The 13,041-nt window shown below is 49.5% G+C and overlaps 1 protein-coding gene across 5 annotated transcripts in view; it reads left to right on the top strand.

Moving 5' to 3' along the window:
• Positions 1 to 13,041, top strand: part of NNT (nicotinamide nucleotide transhydrogenase) — a 79,996-nt gene that overhangs the window by 56,445 nt on the left and 10,510 nt on the right. For all 5 annotated transcript variants that reach the window (XM_028519139.2, XM_036020164.1, XM_028519122.2 and 2 more), the window contains exon 19: positions 1,939 to 2,020. In XM_028519139.2, coding sequence (XP_028374940.1) covers positions 1,939 to 2,020 — 82 coding nt within the window. The remainder of the gene's footprint in view (positions 1 to 1,938; positions 2,021 to 13,041) is intronic.

Raw genomic sequence — 13,041 nt, 5'->3', positions numbered from 1 at the left:
TGGGACTCATCTAACTGGGACCTGTTTGTTTTTGAAAACATAATGGGAATGTAGAAGCAACCTTATCCTTACAAAATGAAGAAGACTGAGAATTCTCAGCTTAGCTTAATGCTTTGGGGATCACATAGAGATTCTACAGATTGATGAAGTGTACCATGTCTTTCAGTGATTCTGTACAAATGTGTAAATCATCTTTGAGTCTTGGTTATTGTTGATCATTTTTGGGCCTATTGTCAGGATTAAGTCAGATACAGTCTATGGAAGGCTCTAGCTCACGCTTCAGCCTTGCCCAGGGAGTGTTAACCTGTTTCTTTTTAAAGGTAAATGCTTAACAAATCATTGCGAAGCCCGTGGTTTCCAACAAGCCCAGGTCCCCTGGCCCCGTAGGGAGAGTCTGGGAGTCTCAGAATCTCGCTTTGGCTTCCTTTTGCTTCGAACAGTTGACAGGACCCTGGTCGAGTCGTTTGATCTCTGCAGGCCTCAGTTTCCCCCTTTTCCGAGGCCGAGTTCAGTCCCTCCCCGCTGCGACAGCAGCATGCTGTGGTGTTGCAGGCGAGACCTTGGTTTCTGATGAAGGTTTTCCCTCGCTCACGTTGTGTCATAGGAGTTTTCCGTAAAGAAGATCTTCTGGTTTGACACGGGGGTAGTTTGGTTGGTTATGTACTAAGCCGTCAGTAAAGGTAAGCATAGCTGAATGCTCAGGTGCAAGCCTTCCCACCTGGGGCCAAGCTGGACACATGGGCTCCGGGTTCCGATGGTCTCAGAGTCGGGGCGGCTGCCGTCCGCCGGGTGTGGGAGCAGACACGTCCTTTTGCTGTAATGCCCGGGACACCCCCTTGCATGAAGAGTTGTCCCTGCCTGGGTGGCGCTGGTGTTACCCTGTTGAGAAACACGGGGCTGGAGGTGGAAAGATGTGACGGACACACTCTTCCCTGTGGGCACTTTGCATCTAGTCAAGGGTCGGACGGCTGATGCAGGTGGGTTCTGCAGAGAGCCGAGCTGGGCCGTGTGGACGTGTTTCTGCCCCAGGGAGCAGGGGAGATTGTCGGCAGCTGAGGGTTTGTTTCGGGCCTTGCAGGGTGGGTGGCGCTGGGAGTGGTGGGGGGGAGGCAGAGGGGACAGCTTGAGAGGAGCGTGGGATCCGGGGAAATGGGGCAGGACAGTGGGGCCGATGGGCGACTTCACAGACCAGGGGCAGAAGGTTAGAGAAGAAAGAGGACTGAGGCTTTTGGTTGTACCTGTACCAACATCTGAAATCTGGAGGGTTTTGTTTTTGGTTTTTTTTTTTTTTGGCATAGGGAGAGATTTTTAAGTTTCTTCTTGAAGACGTTAAGCTTGAGGGGGAGGTGAGGTGGAGGCGGGGCGGTGGACATGCTGCCCTGTAGCTTGAGTGGCAGGCCGAGCCTGGGACAGACTGCGAGCCATTGAGCCATCGGAGGGCGGGGAGCCACGGGGCCGGCTGAGGTTTCCCGAGGAAAGGGCGAGGCAGGGTCTAGGCCAGGCTGCGGGGAGCTTCCTGGTGCAAGGGGGCAGCAGGAGAAGCCCGGTGCGAGGAAGGAGGAAGAAGAGAAGGAAGTGAGGAGGGGAACCGGGGACTGCAGTGTGATCACGGCCACGTGTGCAGAGGGTCTGAACACATTTCCGTGAGAGAGGAAGAGTGAGAGAGATGGACAGACAGACAGACAGAGGGAACACGAGTGTGGGAGGGGGCGCCCGGCACTAGGGGGAGGGGCCCTTAGATTTGGAAGTTGACATGTGGGCCAGTAGTTTAAAAAGTGCACGTTATAACTCGTGCTTTCATTTCTAGTCCTGCTATTGGGCTGCTGGTTTGGGCATAGAAATGATGTGATCAAGAAAGAAATGAAAACATTTCAAACTAAAAAAACATATTTCGAACTAAAACCCACCTTCTCACGTGTGGGTCCTTGCCCCTCGCAGGCTACGGTCTCTGTGCGGCCAAGGCTCAGTACCCCATCGCCGACCTGGTCAAGATGCTCTGCGCCCAGGGCAAGAACGTCAGGTAGGCGCATGCGCGGGGGGGGGGGCGGCGGCGCTTGTGGGGGGAGTGGGGGTGGTGCAGGGGTGGGCGGGGCGTGCGAGAGGAGAACCGCTGCCTGTTCCTGCAGGGCTGCGCCTTTTGTCCGCAACCTGAAGTGCAGTTTCTGTGAATTAAGAAAGGAACATTGTGCTTACTGAATACATAAATAGGAAGAAGAAAAAGGTAACCCCGGTCCCTAGGAGCCTTTTTGGGCCCCTTCTCACCACTTAAGCATTTGTTTTCCGAGGTGAGAGTGGTCGTCAGGTAACTGTGCCTGTGTACTCATTGAACAGCACCCCTCTCCCCCCGTCTCGGGTGCCCTGCAGGGTCGGAGACACTCCTTTAGTGACCCCGCTGCAGAAGTACCTTGAGGGCACCCGTCTCCCTCCCGCCGCCCTGTACCCCCTCCCCGGGGGGTTGTGAAGGGTGAGAGCACAGATGTCACTCCGGGAGATGCGCCCACATCCTGGCCCCGAGGCCCGAGTGGAGCCGCTCCAACACCCACCACCGGAACGTTCTGGGAAAACGGGAGTGTTCTAGAGCGGCCCGCTCCCAGTGCGGTAGCCCCTAACCTCTCGGGGCTTAGCCCCTAACTTTACTGGGCTTGGACTGGGAAATTGAGTTAAAAAAGTAAAAAAAAATTATTAATTTTTCAATTACAGTTGGCATTCAATATTTTATTGGTTTCTGGAGTAGGGCATAGTAGTTAGATATTTATGACTATTTCTCGAAGTGCAGTTTTGCATGTGTAATCTTAGGTAAAGAAACTAAGTTGCAGAAAACCCTGTTCTAGCCTTATTCTTATTACCTGGTTTTTGCTGTCTGTCTAATAACGTGGAACCTAGATATAGGCTTATTTTAAAGATTATTCATTTATTTATTTTTAGGAAGAGAGAAAGAGAGGGAAAGACACATCAACGTGTGGTTGCCTCTTGCATGCCTGCCCCCTACTGGGGACCTTGCCTGCAACCCAGGCATGTGTCCTGACTGGGAATCCAACCGGCGACCCTTTGGTTCACAGGCTGGAACTCAGTCCACTGAGCCACACCAGCCAGGGCCATATAGGCTTATTTCAGAAAGGGAGATTTTATGCTAATATTTATTCCAGGATGCTCATGGGGAGAAACAGAAGCCCTGTTTCTCTGTGGTTTGATTTAGGGAAGAAGGTCAGGCAAGGCCTTTGAGCCACATCCAGGTGTGGCCGTGGCCTCTGTCGCTGACACCAAAGGAAATCACCACAGGCCAGAGGTCTTTAAAGAGGGGGTCCGGGAAGCCCGTGCAGGGGCTGACAGTGGACTCAGTCAGCTCTCGTACTCGCAGGGTGGAAGAGGCTGCTGACACTTCTCTTCTTATGAAACCATCCAGTTTATGAAATACAAATTGAAGCAAAAGCTGTGGCGGCCAGTTGCTATTTGGGCAAAGGACTCTGCTCTTGGGAGGGTGGAAGAATGGCAAAGGGGAGCACTCTGCACCTCTAGATCATTCCGAAGGGCCTTGGATAGAGAGCGGGTTTGAGGGATGTGACCGTGGGGCCAGTGGGGGCTGACCCTCGCGCCTCCTGTCATCTGTCCTTCGCACCTTGGGATCCCTGCTCTGCAGCTGGGTCGCGAGGCGGCGGCGCAGGCGCCGTGCGGGCTTCTCCCTGGGAGGTGGCGCAGGCGCACTGCGGACCTCTCCCCGGAGGGAAGGCAGACTGCCGTGGTTTGTGCGGGAGCAGGTGCATCCCCTTGAGAGACGGGATAACTCAGGTCAAGTGAATTAGTTTGTTCCCCAGGATGTTAAGGTATGTTGACAAAACTGCCGATGTCCTTAAATAAAGATTTCTTGTAGATGCCAACCTTATACTTTCGCCTGAGGGCGGATGATAAGAAAAGAAGCCGGCCCTGGCTGGTGTGGCTCAGCAGATAGAGTGCGGACCTGCGAGTGATCAAGTCGCTGGTCTGATTCCCAGCCAGGGCACACGCCTGGGTCGCAGCCCGGGTCCCCTGTGGAGGGTGTGCGAGAGGCAGCCAATCCATGTTTCTCTCCCTCCCTTCCCCCTCTCTAAAAATAAATAAATAAAACCTTTAAAAAAGAAACAAAGAAAATAAGTGAAATGGCGTGCCCCAGACTAGAACTAGTCAGGATGTTTGCAGGACTGAATGCAGAGCCCGGAGCTTCAGCTGCAATGTCTCAGCTGTTAGTAGTGGTGAGAGACTCCTGATAAAAGCGGGGCGTTACCTAAGATGTTCACTGTAGGTGGCACTTTCTTTCTCTCTCCTTTCTTTCTCTCCTCTCCCCCACCCTTTCTTCTCTTGCTCCTTCCTCCGATGTCTGCCACCCGGCGGTCTCGTGTGTGTGTGTGTGTGTGTGTGTGTGTGTTTTACGTACAAAGAGTTAAAACACTGTTTTGTGGCAGGCCTGGCATCCCTGGGCTGTCCAGGGCTCCCCCAGTTAGTGTTTCCCGAGAGCGCTGCAGACGGAAGGCCAGAAATCCGTCGACTCTGTCTCTCCACTCTCCCGTGAGAAGTCTCGTTGCAGTAACTCGCTCCTCGTTTCCCGTGGGCTCTGAAACGCCGCTTCCCTTTTAGTCACGCTTGCCGCTCAGAGCATTTGCAGACCCACCAGCGGAAAAGATGTGTTGAAGAATTGTGAAAGCACGATTTTCCTAAAAAGAAATGGCCTCTCTGTATTCGATCCACATGTGAAAAGTCGGATGTATTAGCAGTGCCTTCTGTCACCACATAAATGTTTAGGAGATGAGTGGCAAACATGGCAACACGAGAGAGAAGGGAAAATGATTCATTCGACGTTGCTGCCTGCGTGCCGCTGGTCAGCCGCGTCCGCTGGGCGCCGTGGCAGATGGGTGCAGTGTTAGGTGGGTGCAGAGCGGAGGAGCATTGTCGGGCTGCTGGGCAGCCTGACAGCAGGCGAGAACTGAAAGGAGGGGAATGAGCGGGTGGAAGAGGTGGTCTGGAAAGGAAAGGACGAGGCCTCTGCAAGTGCGGTTTCTGACCTCATCAAAGTTTGCATTTTGTCCACGAGGACGCACACACCGCCGTTGTGGCATCTGTCCCACTGCCTGGGAAAAGTGGTTATTTGACGGAAGGTTTACGGGAGATATTTAATTGTGTTAGTGTATAATAGATTTTTGTTTTTTTACTGCAGTAGGTTGAACTTTGCGCACGGGCTTTGTAACAAGCTATGTACATCTCACATTTGATTTAAATGGGGGAGAGCGGTTCTTACTGATGTCATGACGACTGGATTACACAGTTTTCCTTTCTTCTGGGCGAAGATTTTTTTTCCTTAACTTAAAGGGAATCACAGGAACTTTGTTGATTTTGCTTCGAGCGTGTCGTCATCTTTTCCTAGCAGAAACGCGTATTTTCTTTACAAAGTGAGGAATCCGTACAGACAAGCCGCTGGCTGCTCTTTCAAGAGCCAGGCCGTCTTTTGCAGCAGGAGATGGCTGCCGCGGTTACCTCGGGTTTTAATGAAAGAAGTCTGTATTTACAGTTTGCGGTCATTTAGCCCTTTCATCACCCCGTGGCGCTCCCGCTGTGTTCATTGAGCACAGCTGCGGGGCTCCGGTTGGGGAGCGCACCGGGCGCCGGGACCCCAGCGTGCCCAGCGTCCAGATGTGGCGATGCGTTCGCACCCGTCCCTGGTGGAGAGGCGCCAGTGCGGACGCACGACTGTCATCAGCGAGCTGCGCCCGCGCGGTGCCAAGAAAAATCGCATCTGTCACGCAGACTGCCTGACTTCATGGCCCATGACTGATGTCGAGACGCCCCCGTGCGCCTCCCCTTCGGCCGCAGCCATAACACGGTCACGGGCGGCTGAGGGCGGGTAATGCGGCCCAGGTACCGCTGCTGCCCAGGTGCCCGGGGCGCCTCTGGAGCTCACCTAACCTATGCTGATTTCTGAAAGCGTTTCAGGGGGAGAGCTTACCAGAGCATAGACGTTTTCTGTCTTGGTTTCCCAATCCTTGCGTTGATACGATAGGCTTTTCCTTATGAAACAGAGCTAGTGCCCCTAGTGAATCATCCCTAGGAACAGGTGTAATTTTTTTTTTTACCATTAATCGCTGCTTGAGTTTCTTTTTGTGAAACATTATTAGCTTGGATTATCACAGAAGTTTTTTGAACTCATCAAACCACCTTTCGACTTCTTTGATTGACTAACTGATACTAAATATTGCTTTCATATTGATGTTCAACTGTGTCTTTCTATTCATGATTTATTGACAGAAATTTATTGCTGGGCACTGAGACTGCAAGAAGAATGCGTTAGCCCAGGTCCTGCTCTCCAAGATCATAGTTGTAAAGAAAACAAATCTAGAAACAAACACAGCAGCCGATGAGCTCCGTTCTCCGTTCGTTTGCTTAGGGAAGCAGCGCAGAAGTAGGGAAGGAATGCAGAGGAGAGGGACAGGTAACTGCCCAGGGGACATTGCAACCCACTTACACTACTCATCACACAAAGGTTTTTTGAAGGTTTTTTTTAGATTTTTTAAATTTATTTTATTTTTGGAGAGGGAAGGGAGGGAGAAAGAGAGAGAGAAACATCAATGTGCGGTTGCTGGGGGCCGTGGCCTGCAACCCCGGCATGTGCCCTGACTGGGAATCGAACCTGTGACACTTTGGTTCCCAGCCTGCGCTCAATCCACTGAGCTACGCCAGCCAGCCTTTTTTGCAGGTTTTTGAAAATAAATATTAATTTTTTTCTTCCTCTGTCTCTTAACACATATAGCTGCCAGTGGTACTTACAGTTTAATAGTGTTTTACAGTCTTGTCTGACATGGCTAGAGGTGTAAATGTATGTTATTTTTACAAAACACCCCATTCTTTCGAAGATTCGGAAAGATTTTGTCGCTCTAACTGAATTTTCCCGTATTTCATGGATTACATGCAATGGAAGTAAACAGTGTTCAGCTTTCTTAGATTTGTTGTGTTTTGGGGGTGCCGGAAGAGGTAAGACACGCAAATTTATAAAGCAGTAAAGGTACGTGTTTCCAAAGAGAATAGAAATTGGGCCAGACGAAAGGTTCAGTGGGGTATTTGGGTAAAGAAGTGGACATTCCTTAGCATTTCCTGCCAGCTCTGCAGTACCCTCTATCAGACATGACTGTTTGTGAGCATGAGTGGCCATTCCCCGGACAAGTAGTTAAGTGCACACTGCGTTGTGCCGGGCACTGTTCTGGGTCAGGGGGACATGTTCTGGGTCAGGGGGACACGCCAGTGAACTCACAGACTGGCACGCCTGACGCGGCGGAGCTCACGTTCAGCGGGAGGCTGGTTACCAGGCTTTCGGATCCTCCGAACTGCGAGTCTCTTAGAACCCCATTGTGTTTCCAGGTCAGGTGCCAGTTGGAGTGAAGTGTCACTTTCAGAGTCGTAACTGGCTCCGTCTGGTGACAGTTTAGCCAGTGCTTCTGGTTTTCTGAGAGAATATGGGGTGTTTCTTTGCCTTCCTGAAAAACACGGTGGCCGGAGAGAGGGGGGCTGGTGGGAATTACCTGTGTAATTGGTCCAGCGAGTGGCACTTGCAGCGGCGTAGAGGAAAACCAGAGAAGGCGTGGGTCCTCATTCACATCTCTGTCCAACCTACGTACGGCATTGCCAGTGCCCTCTCAGGTCAGAGGTGACTGCTGTGGCCGTCTCCCTCCTGGGTGTGGACTGTCCGCCGGACTCCCTGTCGCTTTACACCACCCACCACCGAAGACTGTGTCAGAAACCTGTGACTTACTGCTTTTCCGAAGCCTGCGCCAGCCGTGCATTCCAGACTCGCTCCTGGGACACTCTGGCCATCGGGGCGACTCTGGGCTCTTCGTGCTGGCGTTAGTCGTAACAAACCCCCTGAGCCATGCAAATGCGGCGGGGTGTAAAGAAGTAAAAGCCCTCTTCTCGCTCCCTGCTCTGATCCTTCAGTCTCTTGCTTACGGTTTGCACGTTAGGGTGCTCGCCCGCCATGGCGTCCCAAGAGCCACTCAGCAGCCTCAGACAGAATGAGGCACTTGCATGCAGTTTGCACTGAATCCCTGCAGCGTGTCAGGATGTCATGGTCTAGGGCAGCAGCGGCAAAGGAGAAGTTTGGCTTTCTCTCTGGTATCATTCTTCACAGCCTCGCTGGTTATTTTGGAATAAAAACTGCTCTAGTAGTGCTTCCGATTATCTCTGGGGTTTGGTAGCTGGATCGGGTTAGGTGGTAGAAAAGCCGTATCTGGGCCCCATCTTTCATAGTCTCCTCCAAGTGACATGGTTGGTTAGTGTTTGCACTCAGTGGCCCGATCGCATGCCCTTCAGATGATGTCTCCTTCTTTGGGTGGCCTCCCTGTCACAGGCCACATGTCCACATGGAAGATGTGACCGTCGCCCTCCACCAAACATGTCCTCATTCCCCGCCATAGAACAGGTTCTGCTCTTCTCCACTACAAAAACTGCACCCCCGGGACATTATCACAAGCCCTTTAGCCTCTGTCATTGTCTTCCTGGAGAGAGACGGGCCGTGGCTGAGCACCAGGCGTCAGATCAGAGCAGCCGCTCAGCCCCCCCTCGCTGACAGGAAGATACAGACTGTTCTCTCATCCTGGCTGGCGGACCATCCCGGGGAATCAACTGAACATTTTTTTTTTTCACTTGGAATTGTATGAGTGCGTGCGTGTGGGCCACTGCTTGCAGGAAGGACTTTCACAACTTTGAAAGCTGGACGTCTCTGTCCTTTTGCCTACGAAGCTTCGCCAGAAAGCTGGTTCCCTCGTCGCTGTCATTAATCAGGCTTTGTGGACGCGGTCCGCCTTGGGAGGAAGACTTTTCCCCGCTCCGCTACCACGTTCCCCTGGAGATGGAGAGGCCAGCCCCACCCGGCTGCTCCCAGCCTTTCATCCGCGAGGGCCGTTCACGTCACAGTGACCCTCCTTCCTGTTTTATCCCAAACGCCATCTGCTAAAATTAGTAAGTGCTTCAAAAAATAGTCTTTCCTTGCACGTTCAGCAAGTGACATGGAACTGTCAATCAGAAGTTCGGATCAGAAAGTGAGAAACGAAAGGAACCTGCCTTTTTCAGGTGCCACCTTACTCTTCCCTGGTGAAATGCACAATTAAAAAATATTGGCTGTAGCAGCACATCTTTTTATTACCTCCACAGGCCCTTCTCAGAGTGGCCCTTCTGTGGCAGAGTGGAGCACTGCCACAGGCAAACGTAGAATAAAAGGTCCTTAAGGTGTAGCCCGTTCCAGGGACGACCTGTTGCCACCCAGGGGAACTCCCAGCTCGTTCTGCGGCTGAACAGCGGGTGCACATATTTGCTGCGATGCCACATGAAGGGTTCCTGCCTTAAGAAACAGTTGGATTGGAGGATCGTTAAGGGCTACGTTAACTTTTAAGGTTTTATTGATTTATAAATACTTATGATTCAAAACAGGAAGAATAAGTAGGCTTCTAATAAAGGGACCCTCCTTTTATTTTTTTTCCTTTGTTATGTCTTTTTTCTAGTTAATTTGTCTTACTCCTTGGAGCTGAGAAGAACGAATGTATTTCGGTAAATGTGGGATGATGGTATTGGACAGGCAGAGTTCCAAAATCCCATCAATGTACATTGTCCCGTAGTTTGATTTTTAGAATAGAAAACACAGGAACAGAAAGGAAATGAACCCTTTGAATACCTTGAGTATGAAAATAGGTTTTGCACAGTGATGCCCAAAACATCTAAAGAGATTAAAACAATCCGGAGATCCTTTTCACTGTTTATTTGCAAGAGGCTGTAAAATGGAGAAAACACTCCAAGTACTCTGGAACAGGGCACGGTTGTCCCTGTGTCGGGGGTGCTTGGCTCTCCTTCGAGGTTTGTTATGGAACTGAGTCTGGGTATTTCCATCATGCAAGAAGGAGAACGTAGTTCCTTCTTGCATTTGAACAGTTGTGGTGGGACCCATGTGGCTGTTTCACGCTCTGGAATGTTCCCACGTAGCCAAGAGCCCCTGACACAGTGCACCCCGGCCGGGACATAGTGGTGTCCAGACAGCGGTCGGGGCACATTGTCTCCGAGGCCCATGGTCGTAGAAGTTCCCCTTGCTGTGTCCCCTTTAGAACATGTGGTGTCTGACATCTAATGTGAGGTGGTAAAAAACGTTTAAGAATGAGATTTGTATCATATAAGCGAGGCTTAAGGTTATGGTTTTTAAAGAAATTGCTTCTTTACCAAATTTTACCCAGTTCATACAATATTCATGGACAGCTCCTATATACACATTTATTTGTTTTTATTCTTTTTTGATTAATTTAAAAGGCTCTGAAGATCAGGTTGTTTCATTTGAGTAGATTATTCTACAAAAAACCCCACAAAGCTGTGCCTGGGTCTATGTTTATTGGGGAGTGAAGACTTAGCCTTTGTTATGTGATGTTCTACGAAAGACTTGATCATTTTCATGTGTGAGAGAGGAAAGTAGCAAAAAGTGTTAAAAATTTTCTCACTTCAAGATAATTGAAGAGACTGCCCTGACTTGATGACGTTGTCAGCCGAGGAAATGATACTTTTTGCTCAGTAGTATCTGTGGAAGGGTTAAATACGGCCTTCTGAAATCTGACTCTGTCAATGTCAGCCTGTATTCGAATGTTAGTTTCCACCCAGTTCCCAATGAGTGCAGTGTTCACCGTTGTTTGCCTCAGTCTGTGTTGACGGTAACATTTCTCTAGTCTTGATGTAGTTGTAAGTACAAATAATTTATGTTTTCTTATTGGATTATATTGATATTTACTAGGATTTCAAGGTAAAAATTAGAAAACCAACTTAGAAAGCGCGGATATCAAACCAGCATTTGTTTTAATGTAAAAATGTGTTTCTTTTTATGTAAATGATCACTAAAATGTGTGTTTAGGTGAAAAATACAGGTGAACATTAAATTACCAAAGTGTATTTGCATATAATGTCATAATTATAGGTTACATTTATTGACGGCTTGTGTGGGCCAGCCCTTGGTCGATCTAAAGTGCTTTGCATGAAAAGCTCTCTACAGAGGCTGTCTCACCGAAATCTCACAGTGATCCACTGGAGACATTTTTTTTTTTATCAGTCACACTGTGTACATGAGGACAGAAGGCACACAGATGTAAATTGTCCACATTTTTTAAAAAAGATTTTATTTATTTATTTTTAGAGAGGGAAGGGAAGGGAGGGAGAAAGAGAGAGAGAGAGAGAGAAACATCAGTGTGCGGTTGCTGGGGGCCGTGGCCTGCAACCCAGCCATGTGCCTTGACTGGGAATCGAACCTGCGATGCTTTGGTTCTCAGCCCCCGCTCAATCCACTGAGCTACGCCAGCCAGGGCTTCACATTTTTTTTTATCCTCACCTGATAACATAGTGATTTTAGAGAGAGGGGAAGGGAGGGAGAAAGAGTGGGAGGAACCATCGAACATCAACTGGTTGCTTCTTAACTGGCTGAACCCACAAACCAGGCACGTGCCCTGACTGGGAATCGAACTGCAGCCTTTTGGTTTACAGGACGACGCTCAGCCAGCTGAGCCACACCCGCCAGGGCACATTTGTACGAAGCAAATGTTTTGAACTCAGGCAGTGGGACTCCAGAGCATTTAACTGCTACTCTATATGAATTCCCTAAGTTCTTTGTCTAAAAGGAGGTGTAAAAAGTTTATGAGTCAGCACGCCATGTGGGGCACACTATGTTGCCTAAAACCCCCCTCATCTTAGTTGACCGCTTAGGGGCGAGTGCCAGGCACCATGGGAGCTGCCGAATGAGCTGCAGCTCTGTGCTCCAGGAGCTCTCCGTCTGGAGCGCGCAGCCGTGCCCACCAGGCACGAGGTCACGGGCGTGGGAAGAGCAGGTGCATACAGGAAGCAGGGGGCGGGGCGGAAGGTCTCCTGTGATCTCGTTTCAGTAGCTCTCTCCCTTCGGTAGGATACTGTTGTGGTCAGGGACAGTCGACTCTGTTTTGTGAAGCATGTACGCAATAAAAATTATATTTTTGTAGTTCAAAGGGAAGAAGTAACAGGCCAGTAGGTTTTGCAGTTTGGAATTCTGGATATTCTTCATGTGATGATGGAGCATTGATGAGCTTTGGCCGGCGGTTCCTGGAAATTGGCGGCAATGGCCAGCCGATGTCTGATATAATTAACTTTAATCCGTACTTTGGAGATCAGCCAGTTACACGGGCCAGAGTTGTTACAGACTCACATTGCCTCATCAACGTGCACATACATATTTCTATAAATGTAGTGTGTTCTGTTGTTTCTCTCAAAACATTGGCATTCTGTTGTAATAGCCTTGCGTGTGTTTTTCCTCCAATCTTAGCGTCTTAAAGTTTAGTATAATAAATTATCATGCAAACAGATATAAAGTGATCTGTCCTTTGGGATGCTCAGCATAACATATTGGTTAGCTGTGTGATTATTTACCCTTCGCAACCAGCTCAAAGGGAACTTCGTCTTCATGAAGTCTGCAGTTAATCAAATATTACAATGATAATGAATACATTTAGAGGTTTTTGATTCCTGATTTGGTCCAAGGCACCTAAGTGAAAGCACGAAGATGATATAGCCAGATGGATTAATTTAAAGATAAGTAAAGGCAGTATTAAAGGCAAATAGAGTTAAACAAACAAAAAACTGGAATCAAGGAGGACTACAACATTGAAATCCAAAAGTCAATCACAAAGTGTATGTTGGCTTATTCAGCTAGAAGAGAAGCCCTGGTTCATGGCAGTCTAGGGCTGGAAAGGGGGTTTGTGGTAGGCTGAAAAATGGCTCCCATATAAGTTCATCTCTTAATCCTGAAAGTCTGTGAATGTGTGGCCTTACATGGCAATAGGGACTTTGTGGGTTAAGATGAGGACTTTGAGATGGGGCAATTATCTGGGACTGTTCAGGCATGTCCACGTAGTCACTAGGGCCCTCCGAAGAAAGAGGAAGGAGGGTCAGGGTCGGAGGAGGAAATGTGACAGTGGGAAGAGAGGTCACAGTGATGCCGCTGCAAGCCAAGGGGCAAGGGCAGCCTCCTGACACGGGAAA

This window comes from Phyllostomus discolor, chromosome 3 (genome assembly GCF_004126475.2).
Source record: "Phyllostomus discolor isolate MPI-MPIP mPhyDis1 chromosome 3, mPhyDis1.pri.v3, whole genome shotgun sequence".
NCBI classification, from domain to species: domain Eukaryota; kingdom Metazoa; phylum Chordata; class Mammalia; order Chiroptera; family Phyllostomidae; genus Phyllostomus; species Phyllostomus discolor.
The sequence above is the reverse complement of the archived record's forward strand: the minus strand, read 5'-3'. Positions and strand labels throughout refer to the sequence as shown.